General features: G+C 45.3%; 1 protein-coding gene across 2 annotated transcripts in view; it reads right to left on the bottom strand.

Moving 5' to 3' along the window:
• PRKCA (protein kinase C alpha) overlaps nt 1-17,818 on the bottom strand; it is a 1,411,833-nt gene extending 1,394,015 nt beyond the window's left edge. Inside the window, exon 1 of one of the 2 annotated variants that reach the window (XM_078654315.1) lies at nt 17,364-17,818. In XM_078654315.1, coding sequence (XP_078510441.1) covers nt 17,364-17,536 — 173 coding nt within the window. In that variant the 5' untranslated portion in view covers nt 17,537-17,818. The remainder of the gene's footprint in view (nt 1-17,363) is intronic. The other variant, XM_078654314.1, reaches the window with a different exon arrangement.
• Between the last annotated feature and the right edge of the window lie 4,122 nt (nt 17,819-21,940).

Raw genomic sequence — 21,940 nt, 5'->3', positions numbered from 1 at the left:
CTCGCTGGGTTGTCATTTTGCCTGCTCGCGGTCGCCAACTTGACGTTGAGGACCGCGAGCGAGCAAAAAATGACCGCTATGCTATGCGACGCTTGTTTGCTCTGTGCTATGTGCAGTACACGTAATGCGAAGTAGAGCAAACTTTGCAAACTACGCGAGCATAGCGTATGGCTTTGACCAGGGTTAATTGCGAATGTCAGGGTTTCACAAAGGTTTACAATAGTACTTCAAGGAATTATTTGTGAATTTAAATTAACAGTCATACAAAGTCGTTACTGAGTCCTAACAGTACAAAATGAACAACTCACTCCTCATGAGAGAATGGCTTCACATTAAGTACAAATGCAATTTTTTTCCCAGGCAGAGGGAAATCCCCTTGGACTACAACCCCTACAAATTTGGAAGGGTGTTTTGTTGCAAATTTGAACCCTACAAATATATTTACTCTTGCCCATTGAGTACATTTCCTACCATGTCCTAGTTGGGAAAGGGCCAAGAAACACTTGTACCCACAATCTCCCGAGTTTACTAGTGCACATAAACTCCCCATTGCAGCGCTAACCTTGCTAAGCCCACACTAGCTCATGGACTCCGAATTAATTACCCTTAATATTACCCCATCTTTGGCTAACGTTACATGTGAGAAAACCGTTTACAAGTGAAAATTCCATTTAAGTTAAATGCAAAACTGATTTTGCACTCCTAAATTAATCTATTTCTACGTGTAAGTTGAACTTGTATGTTTTGAGAATCAGACTCCATGCAATCATGTTGGAAAACTGAGGGGGAACTGTCCAGTTATCTGGTTCTCAAACAGAAAACAGGAATTTGCAATATAATAGGTCTCGCATTTACAATAATTTAAGCTATTGTCATTTACAATGGCAATAGCTCAAACTCTCATAAATCCGAGACCTACTTCACTTCAAAGAAGCGGCCACCATTGTCCGGGGCTGCTTGAAAGTGAAAGAGTGCATGGCGAGGAAAGCACACTTGCCTGCAGTAGGAGAAACTCATTTAAGAAAATAGTGCTTACAGACTAAATAAGGCATACCGCATAACAACAGGAGTAAAAAGGCTAGCCGCCATGGGAGGTTACAAATGCAGACAGACCAGGCGGTACCAAGGAGGGACTAACACGCCTAATGACAACTCGGATGCCAGCGTTTATAAACGACAATGACAAAAGCCAATTAAAAATATGGGTGGAGAGTGGGCGGGGCTTCAAATCTGTACTCCACTACTGCATGCCTCGCAGAAGAGCATGCGCTGCCCAGGCTCGACCTAAAAAGGAAGGCTTTCTTACAACCAGAACGGACCGGAGCACTGTAAACAGGGCATGCTTTCCTCAAACACAACACAACTAGAGTCCTCTGCCTCCAAACCTCACTGTAGGATATTCTGATTGTCCTTTTTTAATACTAATATACGGAAGAACAACGGAATGATATAGTTGTAAACACTTCATAAAGTACATTTGCCTTCTCCGTATCCTATTGGCTTTAAAAACACACATCTCATTTTTTAACTCATTCAAAAATCCGGGTTGGGGGGGGGGGGAGCTGAAATGATTTTAATTCAAGGGGAGCTTCATACCATAAAGTTTGAAGGCCACTGCCATAAAAGGTCACAGACCTGATTCTCTGAATAAGTCTGTGGGACTACCAGCACAGATGTGTTTTATTCTTTTATTTTATTGACTAGAGGTAAATGTCGGTGGGTAGAAACGCACAAGCTTTGATCCTCAATTTTTCATTACTGCTGCGGAAACACGTTTCTTTGCTTGATGATATTTTTTTAAAAGTACAGCCAGCCCCCTTGGGTGCCTTTAGAGTCGGCTGTGGGGATTCCTTACAAGCCGCAGTTTTCAAGTCCTGGCTACTGACTACGCCGAGCCGGTTTATCGCTGCCTTTCTGTTGTAAGCGACCACATTCGTTTATTGCTGCAACATACCGACTCTGGCCACTGCCTACTAGTTCTTTTCAACTTGGCACACTTATTTTGAAGCAGGATTACGGTGTCTTAACTGGTTTTCACGGAAGGTTCACGCCACCACCCCATGAACAAACAAAGCCAGCTGCGCGCGCTTTTGCCCCAAAGAAACGCCTTTAGGAGTAGTCACTTCCAGCTGCACCGTGTGACACGTTGACTGAAGCAAGTGTCCGGGTGTGTGGATAGACTGCACATTGTTGGCATGGCTTTTGAAACAGAAGATAAGCCGCCTACATAGCCAGATACTATTTCAATACATCCTGCAGCAACAATAGTCAACAAACGTGTAGCTCCTTTTTGTTTTTGTTTTTTTTTTGCTCAAGTTAACAGCACCGGTTAGGTGGAATTGCGTTAAACAGAGTACGTGAAAATCTCTGTCAGGAGAGAGGGGCCTAGTAGTACTGTTATTCAGGACAACAGTGGCAGATCTATCGATGGTGCAGGAGGTGCAGTGACACCTGGGTCCAAGTGCATGAAGGGTCCCTGCACCCCAATTATACTTGTATTTTAATAGTCAAAGTCAAGAAAATAGGAGGGGGGGCGGCCTGCACTAGGGCCCAAGCAACCCGTGCTACTTCACTGCAAGACGAATAACTGGCAAGCCATTATGTATCTTTTTTATCATTTAAATTCCCATACACTGATTAGTATCAAAAAAGATTCCTGTATTCTTTAACTTTATGTCTGTGAATGGGATGCAACTACTTGCTACACAGTGTCTGAAATTCAGCTTTCTCGCCATATCTGTTATATTGTAGCCCACCTGGGAGAGCCATACTTACAAAGTTGCCACAAGCTCTCCCTGAAGTGCATTTCAAGAGCTTCTGCTGTCGAAATCGGACATCACAACAACCCCTCATATCTCTCACCCCTGTCAAAGGCAGGATGTTCATTCTCACTGCAGTCACTCTGCTGGATCACTATTATCAGGCTCGTCAGGTGACAATATAAAATAAATGTAAATTACTACTGAAAAAAAAGAAATGTGCACATGGAAAGGAAGGAAACAGAAACTGCAATTAACTATGTGATGAAACCCATGGACGAGGGTATGAAAGAGCCCTCGCTTGGACTGAATGGACCAAACACAGTGGCAGATTGTTTTGTGTCTGTTCGTGAGCTAGTCCACTTTTTAGAGTGGCCTTTTACCGAGTGTATGCAAGTGAGGATCCATAAAGGCAATTAATGCACAGACATGCTCACTGCTTGACTAGGTAACAGTTCAACTCCTTCGTTCCTTTCAAAAGATCTCTTAATTTGATGGTCTCCAACAACTGAGGCCGAAAATGTTAGTTTCGAGGTGTGATCTCATCACTTCATATCACTCTGTGGAGTTTTCACCACGGCACAATGTAAGTGTAAAAGCTTCGCACTCTTCTAACGGCTGTCCTCTAAATCATTAGGTGCAACACATGGACTCCTTTTGAGAGATTTTACATCACTGTAATGTGAACAACAAGTACATTTGGGCTGTGCTCTTTGTGCCACATCCATTATAACTTCACACAGTCTCTCGAAGGTAAAGAAGTCCAAAATGTAACATTTCCTTCCATCCTCTTTCCATTTCAGTAACTATTAATTTAGATTTTTGATACTGTCCTCATTACTAAGATCTTACAGGGAGTGCATGAGGTTCTCTGTGCTTAATTAGTAAAAGAATAAGTGCTGAGGCTCAACGTTTTGCTAAAAAAAACAAAAAAAACAACGGCGAGTGCTATCAAATGTCGGGGGGCTAAATACCAATGCTGCAGTCTCGATCCCACCTAATTCCTATTTTATTCACCAGCAGACACTCTGTGCCCCTTTCTGTCTTTTCCATCTTTGCTTTCTTTGTCAATGTTTTCCATCTTTTTCTTCCACCTACTTTCCCCTTTTTTGTGATTTTCTCAGGTTTAAAATCTGATGATGAAAACAATTATTGTTGGCCCTAAAGGATGAGTGCTGGTGGGCCCCACCTGAAACCTGCATCTCAAGCGAAGCACTGGAGGTTCTTGACATTGGTTAGACCCTTTTGGGGCTCATTCTCTGCTGAATGGTGAGTGCCGTGCTAATATGGCACTTCTAAACTGGAGTAACTGGGATGTGTGCCTCAGGTGTTCCAATTCTGTATTCCAGGGTGATGGTAACAGTAAGAGGAAAGGTTTTTTCTTTAGCAAGTTGTCAGCAACTATTGGCCGTTTGTATATCTTGTGTAAGGAGCAGATTGTGCCAGTATATATGGGTGTGAACATTAGCGATAAGTATTTCATTCAGTGTCTACCCTATAGTAGATCTTTGGGCAAAACTACGAAAAGTGTTCCATACAAGGTCACAGGTTTTACTCATTCAATTGAATCCTAACAATACCAAAGCATAAAACTAAATTCAAAGTGACCCAAGTTGCCCAATAACTGTTTAATTCTGAAGAGAAACGTTTAGAAATGAGAATAAATACATTTCTTAGCAGCAGAAATAAATACAGCAGTAAAATGTTAATCACAAAGTTTCTGGATGGCAGGAATACAATGACCTCCATCATAATTAGAAGGAAAGCACATGTTAAAATGTAAAGTTGAGCTAACAAAAACATTGAACTAATTCAAATGTGTCTCTAATTCAGATCTGCTTCTGATTTTTGTTATGATCTTCCAAACTATGTGATGAAACCCATTGATGGGGCGTGTGAAAGAAACCTCTCTTGGATTGAATGGATCAAATAAGGTGGCAGATTGTTTTGTGTGTGTTCATGAGCTAGTCCTCTATTTAAGAGTGGGCTTTTATGGAGTTTATTCAAGTGAGGATCCATAAAGGAAATTAATGCACTGCAGTTAAAAGTGCAACGTATATGATTAGCATGTTGTATAGTATGTAGGTCTCTAAAGAGTGCATGGGCAGGAATAGCCCATCCTATTAAGCATTTCAGTGTTTCAATTTTGTTTCCCAAGGTTTCTTCCAGAAAAAAAACAAAATGCTAAATGTAATTTTTTTTATACAAAAAAATCAGTAATCAACAATAATGTTATTGTATGTTTTATAATTTTATGTCAAATTGTAATGCAGCATTTGTATAACACTAATTATTGCATCGGGTACTAGCTCACCTTTCTGGTTGTATAGCTGGAAGTCTCTTAGATGTAATACATCTTATATAGGTGATATTGGATGATGTGAATGAGATGCTTCAAATATGGTGCACTGTACTCTGCTGCGCATAAGTATGAGGTGTTGTGGCGAGCATAAGTATAGACATATTCCCTAATTCCTACTTCCCAACTTATTTTCAATTTCAGCTCGTGATTATATGGATAGAAAGAGCCAGGGCTTTATTGTTCCAGGTGTCTTTTGATTCTTCCAAAATATGCAGAAACTTAGTTCCAGAGACTGTCTGCGTTGAGAAGTGGTTTCCATCAGTTTGCAACTTTTTGATTGATGTGATGGTCAAAAGAGGTCCCTATGTGAAAAGCAATGGTCTTGTCTGTTTGTAAGGTGTAAAGTTTCGTTTGGAGCAGTGCTTAAATAGAGCCGGTGGTGTACCGTGCTTGGCACCGGCACTTAATTGTCAACACCGGGGCTTGGAACTGCCTGTCTAATTTAAAGATGAACACAGCAACAGTTGTTTATCAACTCAATACACTTTAAAAATGGACTATTGACATCTGCCCAAGCCATTCTTACAGCTTCGGGGCCTGGAACAGACTGAATTGTCACACTTGAAGGGGTATGATGATTAGTAATTGTGTTAGTACTGCCATTAGCAGCGCTGGGAGGGTCACTGTGTGGTGCAAACTGCAGTGGCCTCCTGACGAGGGCCCCTGCACTTATTTTTTTGCAAATAAGCACTGGTTTGGAGGAAAAGTGAGCTAACTCCAGGCACTGCTCGCTCAATGAGTAATACACATTGCTTTGAAAGTGATCAGTGTAGCCATAGAGGCTAGTGACGCATGGTGTGATGGGAGTTTGCATTGGTGGAATTATAAGTGGCACTTCGGGGCATAGTACAGATGCGAGAGCAAAAGGGCATTGGCAGTCTGAACATTTTGATGGAAGCCAAGGTATGGGTAAAATTACTGAAGACATTCTCATGATGTAGAAGGTTTTGTATGGAGACATGCTTTACTTGCAGCAGAAGCAAGAGAATGGCATGCAAAATCACCCATAGGTTCCTGATTTTGGTTGCATGGAGCAGTATCTCAGTTGTTGATGTATTTAGGTTGATTTGATTGGTTAGCAACAAGAAGTCAGCTGCTTGGAGGCATTATTCAATATTGCGGAAGTTATATTCCAATGGATTTTCAAGCTTCTGGGAGATTTGTGTCATCTACATAATTATTCCATTTGAGATCAGGCAGCGGCCAGAACCCTTATTTCTATTCAGTCTAAATAATTATCATTGTTCTCTATGCTGCAACTTGTACTCAAATGACATACACGGACGATACCCATTAAGAAGCACACACTGACAGGTAGCTATTCTTCCAACTCACAGAGGACTGTTTGAGAACACCAATACATAACTCTGCTATGATCCTGCCACATATGTACTATGAGCTACTTCAAGTCTTCAACATTTCATCCATTTCTATGTCGACAATTGACCAACATGAGCAGAGCACACCGCTTGCAGTGTGGAATACAATTATTAATATTCACGCTTCAATCCATCCATTTGAAGACAGCTTTAACTCTATCAGTCTTCACCTCTGTTCCTCTCGTTCAGTTCTCTTCACCCTGAATTGCATCTAACTTTTGGCCCTTTACTTGTACCAGTCTTCTACAGACTTCCCAAAGGCATCAACACGTTCCAAACAAGTTGAAAGAGAGCTTACTTGTACTACAGCAGTGAAGGAAAATGTCTATAGAAATGGGGTTTCAGTAGCAGGGGGCAAGTCTTTATCATGCGAAGTCTGTGCAATAGTTGCAGGTGTACTGAGTGCACACACAAACACACATATACTTCTCAATATCAAGAGCAGAGTGCAAAGAATGGCCGCTCAGTCTTTAAGATTCTGCGTGCTGCCCTTGTTGGACACGCAAAGACATACAGGAAAGAGAGGATAAGCAGTTAGAGGAACAAATCCAAAGCCACTTAATCTGAAGTGCTAAACCTGCTCTCTAGACAGAAGAACATTAAAAGGAACCAGTGTTTAGAAACGTACATGGCAGCTGATTATCCAAGCATTGCCTAATCAAGGGATCAGGTTCGTGCCATCACTATACGTGTGCCAAAAATACACAACCCTGCCAGATTAAGACCTTTAGAAGCCCAGAAGCACTATAAAAAATGTTGGTGTCCCCATATATATCCAATTCAAAATATAAACCATAATATAAAATGTTATTTTTCTAAATGAATTTACAGTAGGATGGAATTTTTGATGTAAACTTTCTACTATATCTATAGGTTCAGCTGCACAATTTGCAGTTTTGCATCATATGGTTCATGGTAAATCCAGCAATGGCAAATATTTACGCTGCCCCCTTCCCTTGATGTCCTAGGCACGTGCATATTTTGCTTAATTGTTAATCCAGCCCTGCCTTGGCTGCAGAAAAGGAGTCACACACCGATACACAGAGGGGTAGATGCCCTTCACAGGGCGAGGAGCGGGCTCCTGTGTGAAGTATGTGCATCAGCTGCTTATAGCAAGCTGCAGACAGACCTTCAGGAGGTGAAGCATGCAATCATCATCTTTGGAACCCATGCAGTGGCAATGCAGAGAGAGCATCATAGTGACCTCCACTCACTCAGATCCCCAGGCACAGGCACCAAGAAACAGGGGAAGTAATTAGGCAGCTTCTAATGCACAGTATGAAAGAGGGGCAGTGGCAGCAAATTAAACCTGGAGGAAAGTTAATAGATATATTGAATATGTAATATATTTAATGACTTTCAGAAGTCACTGCATATTTATTTTGCCATCAAGTTGCTGTAATTATTTAGCTCTGCGCCTATCTAATACGAAATTATCACCTGTAGATAAAATGGCTCCTGTGAAAATAGGGCATTGCTGTGGTACCAGGGCGGGGCGATTTATTGTTAGGTTACATTGATTTGTGTAGCGCACTAACCACCGGAAAGGGTCTCCAGGGGACTGATGATCTTCTGAAACAGTAATGTTCCAACCACCAGACATAATACACTCGACGAGAACATAGAATTCTTTATGAAACCACAGTCACTTTGTGTGTATTAATAGGTATGTGGAGTGCCAACATTTTGCAAGGTGACATCAGTCTCTAGTTGAAAAAAACACAACCCTTTCAGGAGCAAAGAAGGCAAAGCAAGAAAAAAACATAGTCATCCAAAATAACCTGGTAGAATAATTGTGGATTTCAAGCTGTAATTAAAAGGTACAGCTCATTCCTGTCCACATAATTAACTTTGCTAAAAGTACTTTCTAAATTAAGGCTTTTAACATTTGGGAAGGAATCCCACCAGTCCCTCTAGAAATTAAAATATTAATGTAAGAAATGATCATACAAATAACTGTAGCAAACATAATGTGTACCAGATTTAAAAAATGTTATTTTAATAAATGAATCTGAGCGTTGGGGCAGCATGGAACCCCACACCACTGCTAGTGTCGTAAGACTCTCGATGGCAGCCCCTTACAGCCCCTGAAGGAGTGTGCTATTGTTACAGCAATGCAGACTTCACCGTAATACCCACGTTCGCCATAATCCTCTAAAATCAAGTCAAGCTATGATTTTACTTACTGACAAAGGAACTATACATCCATCTCACCTGAGCAAATCTTATCTGAGATCATGTTAAAGGATGCGACAATACAAAAAAAGCCATCACAAAGAACACGCGGTGACCAGGGCGTGAAGTATGCTGCTGAAGTAATAGGGGGGGGGGGGGTGCTCTGTGTGACGTGTACCAGTGAGCAGTGCCTAATTTCTTAAAAGTGCAGGGCCTAAAGTTTTTCCTGCCAAATGCCGTGGATGCTGAATTCCTAAAGAAAACAATCAACAAAAGAGTGATTCCACACAAATAGCTTGCATGAGGAGTCACGCCTGTTTTCTAAAAGAACCCTCAATCACCAACCTGGTTGGTGACATGCTTCATCATTGGGTCCCCACCAGAGAGGCCGAGGGCCTCTCTGGTGTGCTGCGACGCCTGATTACAGCGGAGTGGGTTGGTTTGTTTTTGCGTGGAAGTGAAATCAGTAAAAGTGCAAAAAGTTAAAATTGCCTTTACTTATCCCGAAAATGTTTTATTGGCGGAGAAGTAAGGCAGGCTAAAAACGTAGTGGGGTGGATGTACAAACTGGTTAGATTGACCAGTCATATCCCTATTTTGGTAGTGAAAATAGTGGTCTACATGTTTCAGCCTCCTAATGCCCGTAGCAAGGCTTTCTTCAGGACCAGAATGTCACAGGGTATGCACACGCTGAGGTGCACCCTCACCTGTGAAATGAAATACTGCACAATTTACGGTTGGTGTGATGCCTTCAAGGAATTCTGAAAGCAAGGAAATTATGAGATGTAGAAAAACCTTATATCATGGATCCTAGCGGGGCGGTGGCTTGTAGTCACACGTACGCCAAAGCCAGACGCCCGTATGGCACATGGTATAACCCAAGATTGAGGACCCTGAGGATGCCTAAAGACTCACAACTCTTTCTTACAGGACCCTATATTTCCTATCCCTCTACCACATTCTTGTAGGGTATGTTTAAAATCCATGCTTTCTCCATTTGTCCCACCCTGTTTTCACGCATTTATCTTCCTGCCTTTTCTGTCTGCATTTCTCCTGCCCTGAGTCGAAGGATGAGGAGGAAAATCAGACCCTATTCAACTCCCAAAGAAATGAGTGGTGGTGCCCACCGCTGACACAAATCAAGCACTCGGAGCATGACTGTGCTCCAGATTATGCTTCACTTATCGTGGGTACCAGACAAGGGTGGCGCGGCTAGGAGTAGGCCAACTTTGTAGGACATGTCCATTCAACAGCAGACATGTTCAGTACAGAGGGCCTTTCTAAATCAACTATGAACCACAGAAAACAGAGGGTGAAACTTGGTCCATGAATTCCCAGCTTTATAGCTATGCCTTGTTGAGTGCTAGCTTCCTAATCACAACCGGTCATGGTTTGAAATAGATTCACAGGCCAATAACTGTCGAGCATGTGTAAATTTAACAGTAAGTGCACAGATATTTTCCCAAATTTCAAATTGTAGGGAAAATTATCAGAAGAATTTTCAGAAGCTTTTCATGAGCACAAAGTCCTGTTCATGGCAACAGTGGTGGATGCTTTGTACTCTGAAATATCTCTTTGCTGTTTGGAAGTATCTAGGCTCAGTCTCAGAGGAGAAGCCGACAGGGGAGTAAGCGGGTTGTGCAGACATGCACTAGGTGTGTTTGCACCTCCTTGGGAGTCTTCCCCTCATTACTCTGTCACATAATCTGCTAGGTTAAGTTAGTGTAGGAGACTTTCCCTTTGGGCATCCATGACTACCGCAGACATAGCTTTCATGTTTCCAGGTAAACAAGAATGTATCAGGAGCCTTTACTTTAGGAGTTAATCGTGTCTCCTTTGAGACCCAGTCCCAAATCCAGTCTGAGACTAAGTGGCTCTGCCATTTAACCATGGTTTATTTACCTGTTCTGTTTTTTAAGCTCTACAATGAAACAATTAATTGCTCCCATGACACCCTAAGATGCAAGGGTGTGCGAGGACACACTTTAGAGCACCGCCGACCTCTCAGGCTTTTATAAACGTCTAACCTTGGGCTCGTATCAGAAAACATAAGGAGCTTCTTGAGAGCCCACGGTGCATGCGTCCAAGTCATGCTCAGATTTAATACTAGACCATAGATTTTAATGGGGTGACCTAGTGACCCGCAGAACTTGAGAAACTGCTAGTATATAAGAACAATTGGTTGTGTATGGAAGTGTCACATTTCTTTTAAATCATCTATATCCTGGTAAACTAGGGAATACCAATGATTGGAGTGTGACAAACAAGAAAATACTTGATACTGACACAAAAATTAACGTAGGAGTCAGATATATTAATTTTTCAAATATAGTAGAGAAACACAAATGTTACATATCAAAAAACATAGGGCCACATGCATCATTGTTGCCGTTTGCGATTCCTTAATTGCGAAAATTAAGGAATCGCAATTAAGGAATCGCAAACGGCAATGCATCAAAAAAAAAAAAAAATCGCAATTTTTGCCCTAGAGGCCCATAGGAATGAATGTGAAGGCATTCTCATTTTGCGATTCGCAATTAAGGAATCGCAAAATGAGAATGCAATTTCAAGGGTGCAGGGGGGGTCCAAAGGACCCCCCCTGCACCCCTGAAATGTACCTGAAAGTGCTTTTTTCACACACACATGCCCAATGGGCATGTGTGTGTTTAAAATGAAACTTTCAAAAATGCACTTTTGTGCATTTTTGAAAGTTTTCTAAAATTACCATGAAGGTTAACTTCATGGTAATTTACTACTTCTAATTTGCGAATTCGCAATTTAAAAAAAATCATGCATTGCATTTAAGAAATCGCAAAATTGCGATTTCTTAAATGCAATCGCAATTTAAGAAATCGCAAAAAAAATTGCGATTTCTTAAATTGCGAAAATAGCAAAAAGCTTCATGCATCCCAAAAACGGGATTTGCATTCGCAAACGGCCGAATTTTGAGATTCGCACCGTTTGCGAATGCAAAAACCCTTGATGCATTTGGGCCTATGTACTTTTAAGTGACATGAATAACATAAGTTAAGCAACGAATAATGGAGCACAATAGTAACATCCGATGTCACAAGACACACACAAAGCTCTACGAACATTGCAAGGACTACAATCATTCTCCAGAGAACATCCGATGGACTGTCATTGAGTCTTTACCGAACCTGAACCAACAAGCCCTGTTCAGATATGAACAGAGATGGATACATCGGCTTCAGAGCGATGAATTGGGATTGAATGATGGGGTGCCCTGGACGACACTCGCCAGATAGTTATTAATCTGGATCAGTTATCCAATTCTAAGTGTCTTACATGCCTTGCCATACTTCCAAACCCATTCCAAGATGGCCCCCGCTTTGATTGTCCCGGGCAGCATCATCTCCAGCCATCCGCGTGTTGGGTTTCTTACTCCTGCACACCTGGGCGATACCCGCCAGATAGCTATTATTTAGCTGGACCAGTTGTCCACTTCTAATTCCCTTAAAAGAGGCCCTACTAGACTTCCAAACCCATTCCAAGATGGCCACAGCTTAGTATGGCTCGGGCCACGCTATCCTCAAGCTAATCCCTCCTTGCCTTTTACTCCCGCATTCCAGGGCGATACTGGCCTGACAGCTATTAACAATCTGGGCTAGTTGCCCTCTTCCAGGTGCCTTAAACATGCCCTGCTAGACTCCTAAACCCATTCCAAGATGGCCCCAGTTTAGTATGGCTCGGGCCGCGCTATCGTCAGCTAACCCCTCCTTGCTTTCCTTTCCAGCGTGCCGCAACCCAGCAACTAGAGGGACACACCCCTCTGCGCGCGCTCCATCCTCCCTTATCTAGACCGGACTTTGCCTCACCACCGTGCCGGCTGTCCAGTTATCTGAGTTCCAGTGGGAGGGGTAGGTGCAGAGATGTCCGCCACCAGCGACCTCTGAGGTAAGGTGTGGATCTGAGCCCTGATATACAGCTTGTTACTTGTTTACACACACAGCAAGCCCACTCTCGCAATTGGGTTATCGGCTGGTAAGTTCTCCCTTACGTTCCCGCTAAATGCGCTACTTTCCCCGTAGGAATTCCTCACTCGCTGCTGGCCCCACCTGGACAGCCCGTGAGGCTTTAAAGAGGAATCCCAACGGGTAAGTGGAACAGGGACTCGCAGACTGGCGCTGTCTTATGCGCACTCGTCGAGCATGGCGTGTCGACTTATTTATTTACATATTTCTTCGCCGGGATACACGACCTTCCCGCTAGCGTTGAACTAACCTTGTAACAGAGTGTCAAATCACCTTTAATGGTTTTTACTGTGCGGCTTCTCACCATTTATGGCTCAAATCTTAGCCTATAAGTGTATGAATAATATTTTAATATTGGCGCCACCCCCCGCTCGACAAAACAAGGATGTGCCACCACCATCCTGTACAATGCACAGGCGGGAAAATGGCGCCTCCACTTAGATGCATGCTATAGCGTTCCAGCATGGCAGCACTATGCAGTGCGCTCCACTCACGCGCATTGCAATTTTTATACCACTCTCACTCACAGCACTACCCGACCCTGTCACTACCTAGACAGAACACTACCCAAGGGGCACGTATTCTCTGACACCCCGGATATAGGCACAAATATGATGTACTCTGGTCCATACTTACTTGTGACATCATTGTTGTTTGCTTTCTTCTCTTCATTTTTCCAGGAGGTCCCTCGCAAGGAACCATTTCCGAACGACACTACACAGGTCGTATACCAGTGTCCTCTTAATCCGGAGGATACTAGCAATTATATGAGCACAAAGGTCCTGATGAATCGCCCTTAGGGCGAGAAACATGTTGACCGTTTTCACAACAAGGGTTGAATAAAGGTTTGGTCTCATTGTTCACCACTCCTTAATACCCCTTCATCTTTTTTAATAAAGTAGTGAGCCTGACCAATAAAATCTCTATTAGGACTCTACTAACTTTTTTTAAGACACACCACCACGCTCACTATTGCACCTTTCATAGGCCCCTCACACCCACACACCCGTTGGCTCGGAATAGAAGATCTCCGCCAAAGTGCAGCTTCCCTTGCTGCCCGACGGGCATTGCACCGCCAGCCTGTCGTAGGAGCAGGATACCGATGATGACGCTGGACGGTCATCGGCTGGGATAACAGTAGTTGTCCTGCCGTTAGCCTGTGTGAGGTATCCTTACATTCTGAAAAGGGTCTACACTATGCACTTAACCCCCACCTTTTAATGAGTGAGAGAGAAGATAGGCTGAGCTAATTTTTTAGCTCCCATTGGGGAACTCTGTACAATACTTTTTGTTGCATCTTCCTAGGACGAGTGCATTGGACCCCTCTCAAAAATCGTCCCCCCCCTATTCCCCCTGTTTGATACCACTAACATAAATTAGTGCCATATTGTTGGGGATAGATATCCCACTTGGATCATTTTCCTATTTATGAGGTAAGAGAGGTGCAGCTCCTTTTTGTTTTCACATGTATGATAACTAGTGGTGTGTATTTTCACATGCATGGTAACTAGTGGTATGTATTTATACTCTGCATCTCTATGATATAGGTCCCCAGCGAGAACCCAACTTATCTCTGGATACACACGATCAATCATCACCTTCTAGGATACCTCGATGACGATTGATTGGTTTTTCTGACTATCTTGACCAGGTGAGGCTTCATTGTAAATATACACACTTTTTTCAACAGTTTAGTTTGTTGCCTCAATGACACACATTATCCTTCATCACACAGGCTGTATTCTCTCTCTAGTCCTGGGGAACATCTGTTGTGATGTTTTTGTTAACAAACTTGGTGGACAGGGTCGAAACGTTGAGGATAAGAATATGTGTTCTGTACAATTATCTCGCATATCTTTCAACAAGAATTGAGGAACTATGTTTGAGTATATTGAAGAATTGTAAACAGACGAGCAATTGAATATCTCTGTATACTGTCCGGAGTCTTGTGTTATGTGTGAAGCACACTTTTGTATGGCACTAATTTATGGTATTCGTGTCACATAATAGTCCTGTGTTTTTTTATATGTAACATTTGTGCTTCTCTACGATATATGAAAAATAAACATATCAGACTAAGTAGCTTCATTTTTCTGTGAGCATGAAGTATTTTCTTGTGGCGGTCAAGATAAATGGGTCACTCCATTCATTGGTTTTTCCTAGGTTTACCAGTATATAGATGATCTATAAGGTTACACTTCCCTACAGAACCAGTTGTCATATATACAGATGAAACACTAAGCAGAGTTGATGTGGCTATTATAACAGCTAACCACTTTTTTTTTTACAATATAGTACTAGCTACCGCTGACTATTACTATTTTGTAGTGTAATAAATAGCAAGATTTACTATTCCCCCAGCCAGCAGCACTTCATTGATCCGCCTCAAAAGAATGAAGAGCTGAGTCAGTTTTGCCAGGATGGAGACCGGTGACTGTAGGTTTGACACAGATCTCAGAAGGGTGCGATTAACCCACTCAGCATTCTTAAGGGCTCTCAGTAAATCATTTTGCAGTGTGCTCCAGGCAAGCTCACTAGAGGGCTAAACACTCACTCACAAAAGGGTCGGTAGCATGGCTTTCAGTGCGATGGACTTACTCGAATGCCAAGCGCTGACAGCGAGAGAGTTTAACACACAGGCGACAACTCCGCCTCATAAGCAATCGTTTCATTGACTACAAAGGGCACGCGCCGGACACATACACACCGACAGGCACAACTCGCACTTAAAAACAACATTGTTTACACATGCGCTAACACACATTACGTAAAGGTCCAGAAAAGAATGGCTCCGACCCCATACATAACTCTCTCAGAACCCCTCAATTGGAAGGTGTGCCCTTCAAGACGCCCGCATGTTGACATAAAAGGGGGCCTTTTCTGCCGCGCAGCCGTTCGAAATATTCAAACAGGTCCAGTGCATTTTAATAGAGAGTGGACCCTGTGAAACATTTGAGTGAGGCGGAGGATAAATTCAACTTTGACAGACGAAGATGACCTGTGCATAAAAAGTGAACTCAAGGCCTGCAAAAGAGGGCTGCTCTGTTGCTATGTTGTTCCTTGTAAACAAAGCACCCTGCGTCTACAACTGATCCATTTAACACATCAGTGTATTCTGGTGGTGAGATCTGGTGCCTCCATTCGACCGATAGACTCGATAAGGATTTGCCCAAAGAAAGCCCAAGGCTGGACGTTTTGTTCTGGAGATGGCGAGGCAATGCAGTGTGATGCAACCGTAGACGTAAGGCTTCCCTCATAGATAGGAACTATTTGAAGTCGGCCTAAACAGTGATGTACGTTCACAGACGGGGGTACAGACGTCCTGCCTTAATTTAAGAATGGGGAGGTGTATTGGGAAATGGTTGCTGGAGGCTGCTACAAGAGGTGTAGGAAATGGACTACACACACTGATGGGATGAGGGTGAGAAGTACGAGTATTATTGTAGGATATTTGTGTAGTGCTCGGTACTCGTACCTACTCAAGCAAAGGAGAAAGGCTGCACAGACACTCACACTTGGGTAGTCGACCTCGAGAAGAGTGTGCTCCGGGAGGGAGCGCTCTACTCTGAAAGTTCAGCCCTCAATATCAGTAGCAGTGATTTGATTACGACCTGGCTTGGGCGACCACAAACCTCCAGGTCATTACAGACACAGTTTCTAGTCCGGTACTTGTGTGTGGCATCCTACTGCATTCTGGGTGTTCTTGTCTTGTTTTGCTTCCACTGAACTAATTAGACTAACACATCTGAAAACAATGGTAGGTACGTGAAAAGTCCAGGTCAGCAGTCAGTGTCTGCAATGACCAGATAAGAGGTGATCACCCTTGTCAGGGCAGTTGCCTCATAAAGGTTGGTTGCACTCACAAGCAGGAGGCCTAGTGTCAATGGTTTGAGAGAAGTTATCAGAAGCAGGAAGTGGAATGCACATTCCGAGTCTTGAGGACAGGCATGCCAGCACACTCAGAGTGGAGTGTGTGGCCTAAGCAGAATGTGCAAATCTTACAACAATGTTACATTGCAGCAGAGACGCTCTGTATTCAAATTTCCGACAGGGTGTCAGGGCCAGGTGGTAGCAGGCACTCACACATATAAGCCGGTGACAGTGTCTTGTCATATGAAGTATGTGCAGAAGGAGTGGATAGAACCCAAACTCGAAGCAGGGACTCGGGGCATGGAGAGGGCAGCAGCTAATCCCCAAGGCCATACACCGGGACTTCTCCAGAGGACTGGCCTCAACAGGTGCCAGTGCTCTGCCCTCTCACCGAGGGAGCACGGACCCTGTGCACGAGCAGCGATCACCATATCAAGTCAGTAGCGAGGCAGCACAGGGCGGCTCCGCTGGTAGTCACGGGGTGTGGTTTGAGGCAGGGGAGGGCTCCACACACGCGGGCTTCGGTCCCTGTAGCTAAGGGCAGTCCTGGACACATGAAGTTAGTCAGTGCCGTGGTGACAGCAGACGGGCTGCCCGCGCGCACTCGGCGCTCAGTTTCAGGGCGCGCGGGGGGCTGCACACCCACACACATCCAGAGAGCAGAGGGGCCGGGGCTCCTGCAGCAGCAGGGGCAGCCTCTCACTCAGCCTATGCAGTGATTGCAAGAGGTGGGCTGCACTCAGTGGCAGGGGCGGTTATGGGATATACAAACACTCGCAGGCAGCACAGGGGGCGGGGTCCCTGCAGCGGGGCAGACTCTTACCATATGAAGTCCGTGCAGTGGCTGCAGAAGGTGGGCTGCTTGAAGAAGCGCGCTATGAAGCGGTGGTCCTTCACCTCGTGCACGTTCTTCTGCCGCAGGGCCCCTTTGCGGGCGAAGCGGTTGGCCACGTCCTCGGAAGCAACCGAATCGTTGGGCTGGAACACGTCTGCCATGTCGGCTCCCACCTGTGGCTGCGGTGCGGCTGCTGTGCTGGGCTGCGGCAGACTGGGCTGTGCTGGGCGCCGGGAGGAGTGAGCAGGCAACCCCTCGCCGGCCGAGGCTCCACTGACAGCTCCCGGGCTTCCTCCTTCCCTGCGCGTGACGTCACGGAGGGCTGTCAGGCCGGGAGAGGCGAGGGCGCCGCGCCCCCCGCTGGCCCGAGCTGGGAACTGCAGGCCGGGCGCGTGGAGCGAGGCGCAACAAGCCAACCACCTGCGGATCCCGCGCGACGCTCTGCAGCCGTCTGCAGTCTCCACACCGGGGCTTTAAGTGGGATGAAAAAACTGGGGGGGCTCTCAGAGGGGCGTGGCCAAAGTAATTAAGGGCCCACCCGTCTGCGCTGTGCCTATACCACACTGCAAAGCTGGATACAGTGTCAAACCTCTTGCACATCTTACTTTACTGTAGCACACTGTCAACCACCCGCCTTCAGGTTGCACGGCACTTTAGAACATGGTGCCGCCGCCACAACGAGTCAACTCAACACAGCTCCAAAGCATCATTCTGTCTACACCACTTAGCGCAGCACTCCCACAAACGAAACCACTCATCTGCAGATTGTTTGCAAATGTAGGTATTATGCAGCGCCTCGCAGCCTTCACGAGGTACACAAGTACATTAGCGGATGTTTACGTGTCTCGTTACACTGGGGAAAGTGCTAAGAAGTGTTGACTTCCAGCGTGGTTCGCTTAGGAAGTAATTCCGTGTGCTTTTGACGGTCCGGCGAGGTTCTAAACATTTGAGGAGTGAGGGATCTTAAACATGCATGGTGCATTAATTTTTTTAAGCATTTTATTATCGGCATTTACATAATACAATACAAAGATGTATATTGTGAGCAGAGGTTATATGACACAACCATGACATTGCAAAGGCTCCCGGGTCACATATATATTAGACACCTACAACTGGGAGTGTAAGAACACATGAGCTGTAGAATGGTGAACATAGCCCTAGTTTTGTGGTAATGCCCATATCTGCCCACCAATCTGCCCACCAGCAAACAGTTATATCTCATATTGCTCTATGACACTAAATACACAGGAGTCCGGTTTTGAGCCCTCAGTCAGAACATATAATATTTTTAGCAAAGAGAACCCTATACATGTGTGTATAACAAGTCATACGATAAATGATGCCTCAAAGTCACAACTAACAAACAGGTAATCCGTTTGTCTCATAGGTAGGAGGCTGAAAGGGTTAGTACTGGAAATCCGGCCCTGGCAGCACAGCAATCCAGCCAGTGGCTTGGGGGAAATGGGGGGCCACCCCAATAAGCGCAAAAGCTCAACCCTTTTGTCAGCAGGGGTGATCCCGCACCCTGCCAAGGACATTCCGTCAGTCAATCTACACCAATATGTCTTCTGTCGACGCAGTGGGGGATGTGACATGGCGGGAATCCAATGCCCGGAGCACCTCCACCCATAGCTCTGCCAGTGGTCTGTGCCACACACCCCTGGCGTCCTCCCTCAGTAGGGCCCTCTCCATCCTAGCCCAGATATCAACATCGCATGCCATTACAACGTGGTCGTTACAATGGCCGCATTGTTACATCATATACCATTACATCTCAAGTCGTTACAACAACTTGCTATAGGGGGTGCTGGATGTTGGAATTGTATAATTTACTATTCCAACTCCAGTCTGTGCAACAGTAGGGAGGATGTTGGATTTTAAATCCAACACCTACTGCCCCCTACAACAAGTTGTTGTAACACCTTGCGTTGTACTGGTTTGCGATGTAACAAAGCGGTTGTTGTAACGACCGCGTTGTAATGGCATGCGATGTAAAGGATGTTTCCCTTCAACGTCTCCCTCCCATGTCGTCACAGTGGGACCCCTCCTATTCTTCCATCTCAGGTCTATGCGCCACCTTTCCAGGATCAAGGCAAGATCTATAAATCTGGTGCCAACCCTTCACGCCTTGGGCCTGGGAAACAACTCCAAAAGACATACCTCCACCACATAAGGGAGTGAACGTTCCAATACTCTATTAAGTATCGCGATAACAGCTGACCAGAAGTTCTGAAGTACCGGGCCTTCCCACATCATATGCTTGAACCCCGCGTCTGCCTCGCCACATCTCGGACAGGCTCGGGTTCGGCCCCATATATGGCCTGTAATCTGTGGGGAGTCAGATAGGTCATGTGCACATAGTTAAACTGGACATATTTAAAGACAGCATTCCTGGAGACTCTTCAGGGGCCGTTCTTGGATCTAGTCATTCTGCATCTGTCAATTACCTACCTATCAGCTGAACCAATCTCTCCAATGCTCCAGTCAGTGGTGGCCTGACCATAGTCAGCTGTGCTTTATAGAGCCATTTAACCAAATACCTTTTCCGAACCCAGTGTTCCCAGTGCCTGCAGAACTTCGTGTGTGTTTGGTAGCCCTCCATTACCCAGCCCATCCCCTAAACATCCCAACCAGGGTATGGTATGTTAAGAATTAGCCAGAGGGAGACCAAATTGCTTTATGAGATCATACAGTGGTAGTAGTTCTTCTAGCTTAAAGCAATCTCTCACTGGCACTAGGTCGTACGCCGTCCAGTCAGTAAGTTGTGCACCAGTAAGTAGCCCTGGGGGAGTCCAATGCGGTATCCCCACCAATGGTATATCCGAAGTGTAAAGTTGCGCCCTATGTGTGCGCCTTAAATGGCTCTGCCAGAACTGTAGTGCCACCCTCAATAGTATTCCCAGTGCCAGTGTGGGTGTAGGTGCCCTCAGGTCGAGAAGCTTAGCCAGCAAGTGACCTTGGTGACTCGCCAGTTCAACTTGGCCCAGCAAGTCAGCATCTCCACTGTCCAGCCAGTGGTCTAGCCATTGCAGCTGGGTAGCCAAATAATATAGTTAAAAATCCAGCGCACACAACAAATATATGATGTTGCAGTGCATGCGTTTACAGCGCGGTTAGTACTGCAACCTCATTGGTACCACGCGTACCAATACAACTCAAGTCATTACAACGACTTGCTGTAGCGGGCTCTGGAGATTGGAATAGTATAATTTACAATTCTAACTCCGGTCTGTGCAACAGTAGGGAAGGTGTTGGATTGCAAACCCAACACCTAAAGCCCCCCACAGCAAGTCGTTGTAATGACTTGCATTGTAATGGTATGCGTGGTAACCATGCAGTCGCTATACTGACCGTATTGTAATGGCACCGCGTTGTACCAACAGCATTGTAAATGCTGTTTCCCCCACACAGCCCTCCACAGCACAGACAAGGAAATTCATATCACGCACCATTCCAAATCAAGTTGCGCAGCAAAGAATCCAAGTAATTGAACCAGGTACAAGGTACTGAAAAGACAGGGGCGACCATGTCGAGCCGTCTGGTAGCCCTGCCGGGCACTCCATGTCCGCCCTGATGGGAAACGGGTATGTCTTGGATCTGTTAAACCTTAGACGGGAGAGTTGAGCAAACATTTCCAGAAGCCCAATCGTGTGGGCCACACCATCCCGGCATCTCTCAGGTAGAGCAGTAAATCATCTGCGTATAGCAAGATGATATGTGACACACCCTCTGTCTCCAAGCTCCAGGTTTGCCTCCTCTGACGACAAAGCACAGAGGGGGCAATAGCCAGGGCAAAGAGCAGGGGAGCTAGGGGCACCCATGCCTGGTTCCACTAAGGACTCTGTAGGCCACCAAAACCACACACCTGTCTTCACTCGTGCAGTAGGATTAGTGCATAACAGGCGCATCAAGTATAACCAACCCTCGCCCAACCCTCTCTGCCTCATGGTAGCAGCATAAAGGAAGGCCCACTCCAGGGAACCAAAGGCCTTTTTCAAGTCAATGGACATGATCAAGGCATTTAGATAGGCAGCTATCTCTTCATAATACAGAACATGAGGTTCCCCGAGGTGTACCGTGTCGGGATGAACCCGTTTTGGTCTCCATGGATCAGGCCTGACATATGAGGGCGAGAAAGCAAAAGACACACGGACAGAATGCAGAGCACGTCAAACATTCATCCCCAGTCAATAGATTTGGGTTTAATCCATATTTCTTTTGCTCACCTTGCCACTCCAGTTTAGACCCAGCAGTGTGCAAATCAGTTTTGACCGAGTGCCTCATGGGAACACTCCAACCCGAAATGCCAAGCCAGGTCCTCCCTGGACCGTAAACAAGCATCTCGTGGCTGGTTTTGGAGCATCACCCCCAAAACCAGCTGTCCCCTGCTGTCCCCCTGCACCCGCTCCCCGCTGCCGATTCCCGCCGCTGGGGAGTGTTGACACGCCCCCTTCCTCCCCGCTCCCGCCTCCCAGCTGCCCCTCCCTCCCTGCACTTCGCCATAAATGGCGATCGTGCGCACGCGCAGCGGTGACGCACAGCGGGCTCGCCGATTGTGCGCC

The sequence above is a fragment of the Lissotriton helveticus genome, chromosome 7, assembly GCF_964261635.1.
Source record: "Lissotriton helveticus chromosome 7, aLisHel1.1, whole genome shotgun sequence".
Lineage (NCBI taxonomy): Eukaryota > Metazoa > Chordata > Amphibia > Caudata > Salamandridae > Lissotriton > Lissotriton helveticus.
This window is presented reverse-complemented; position numbering and strand designations above follow the sequence as displayed.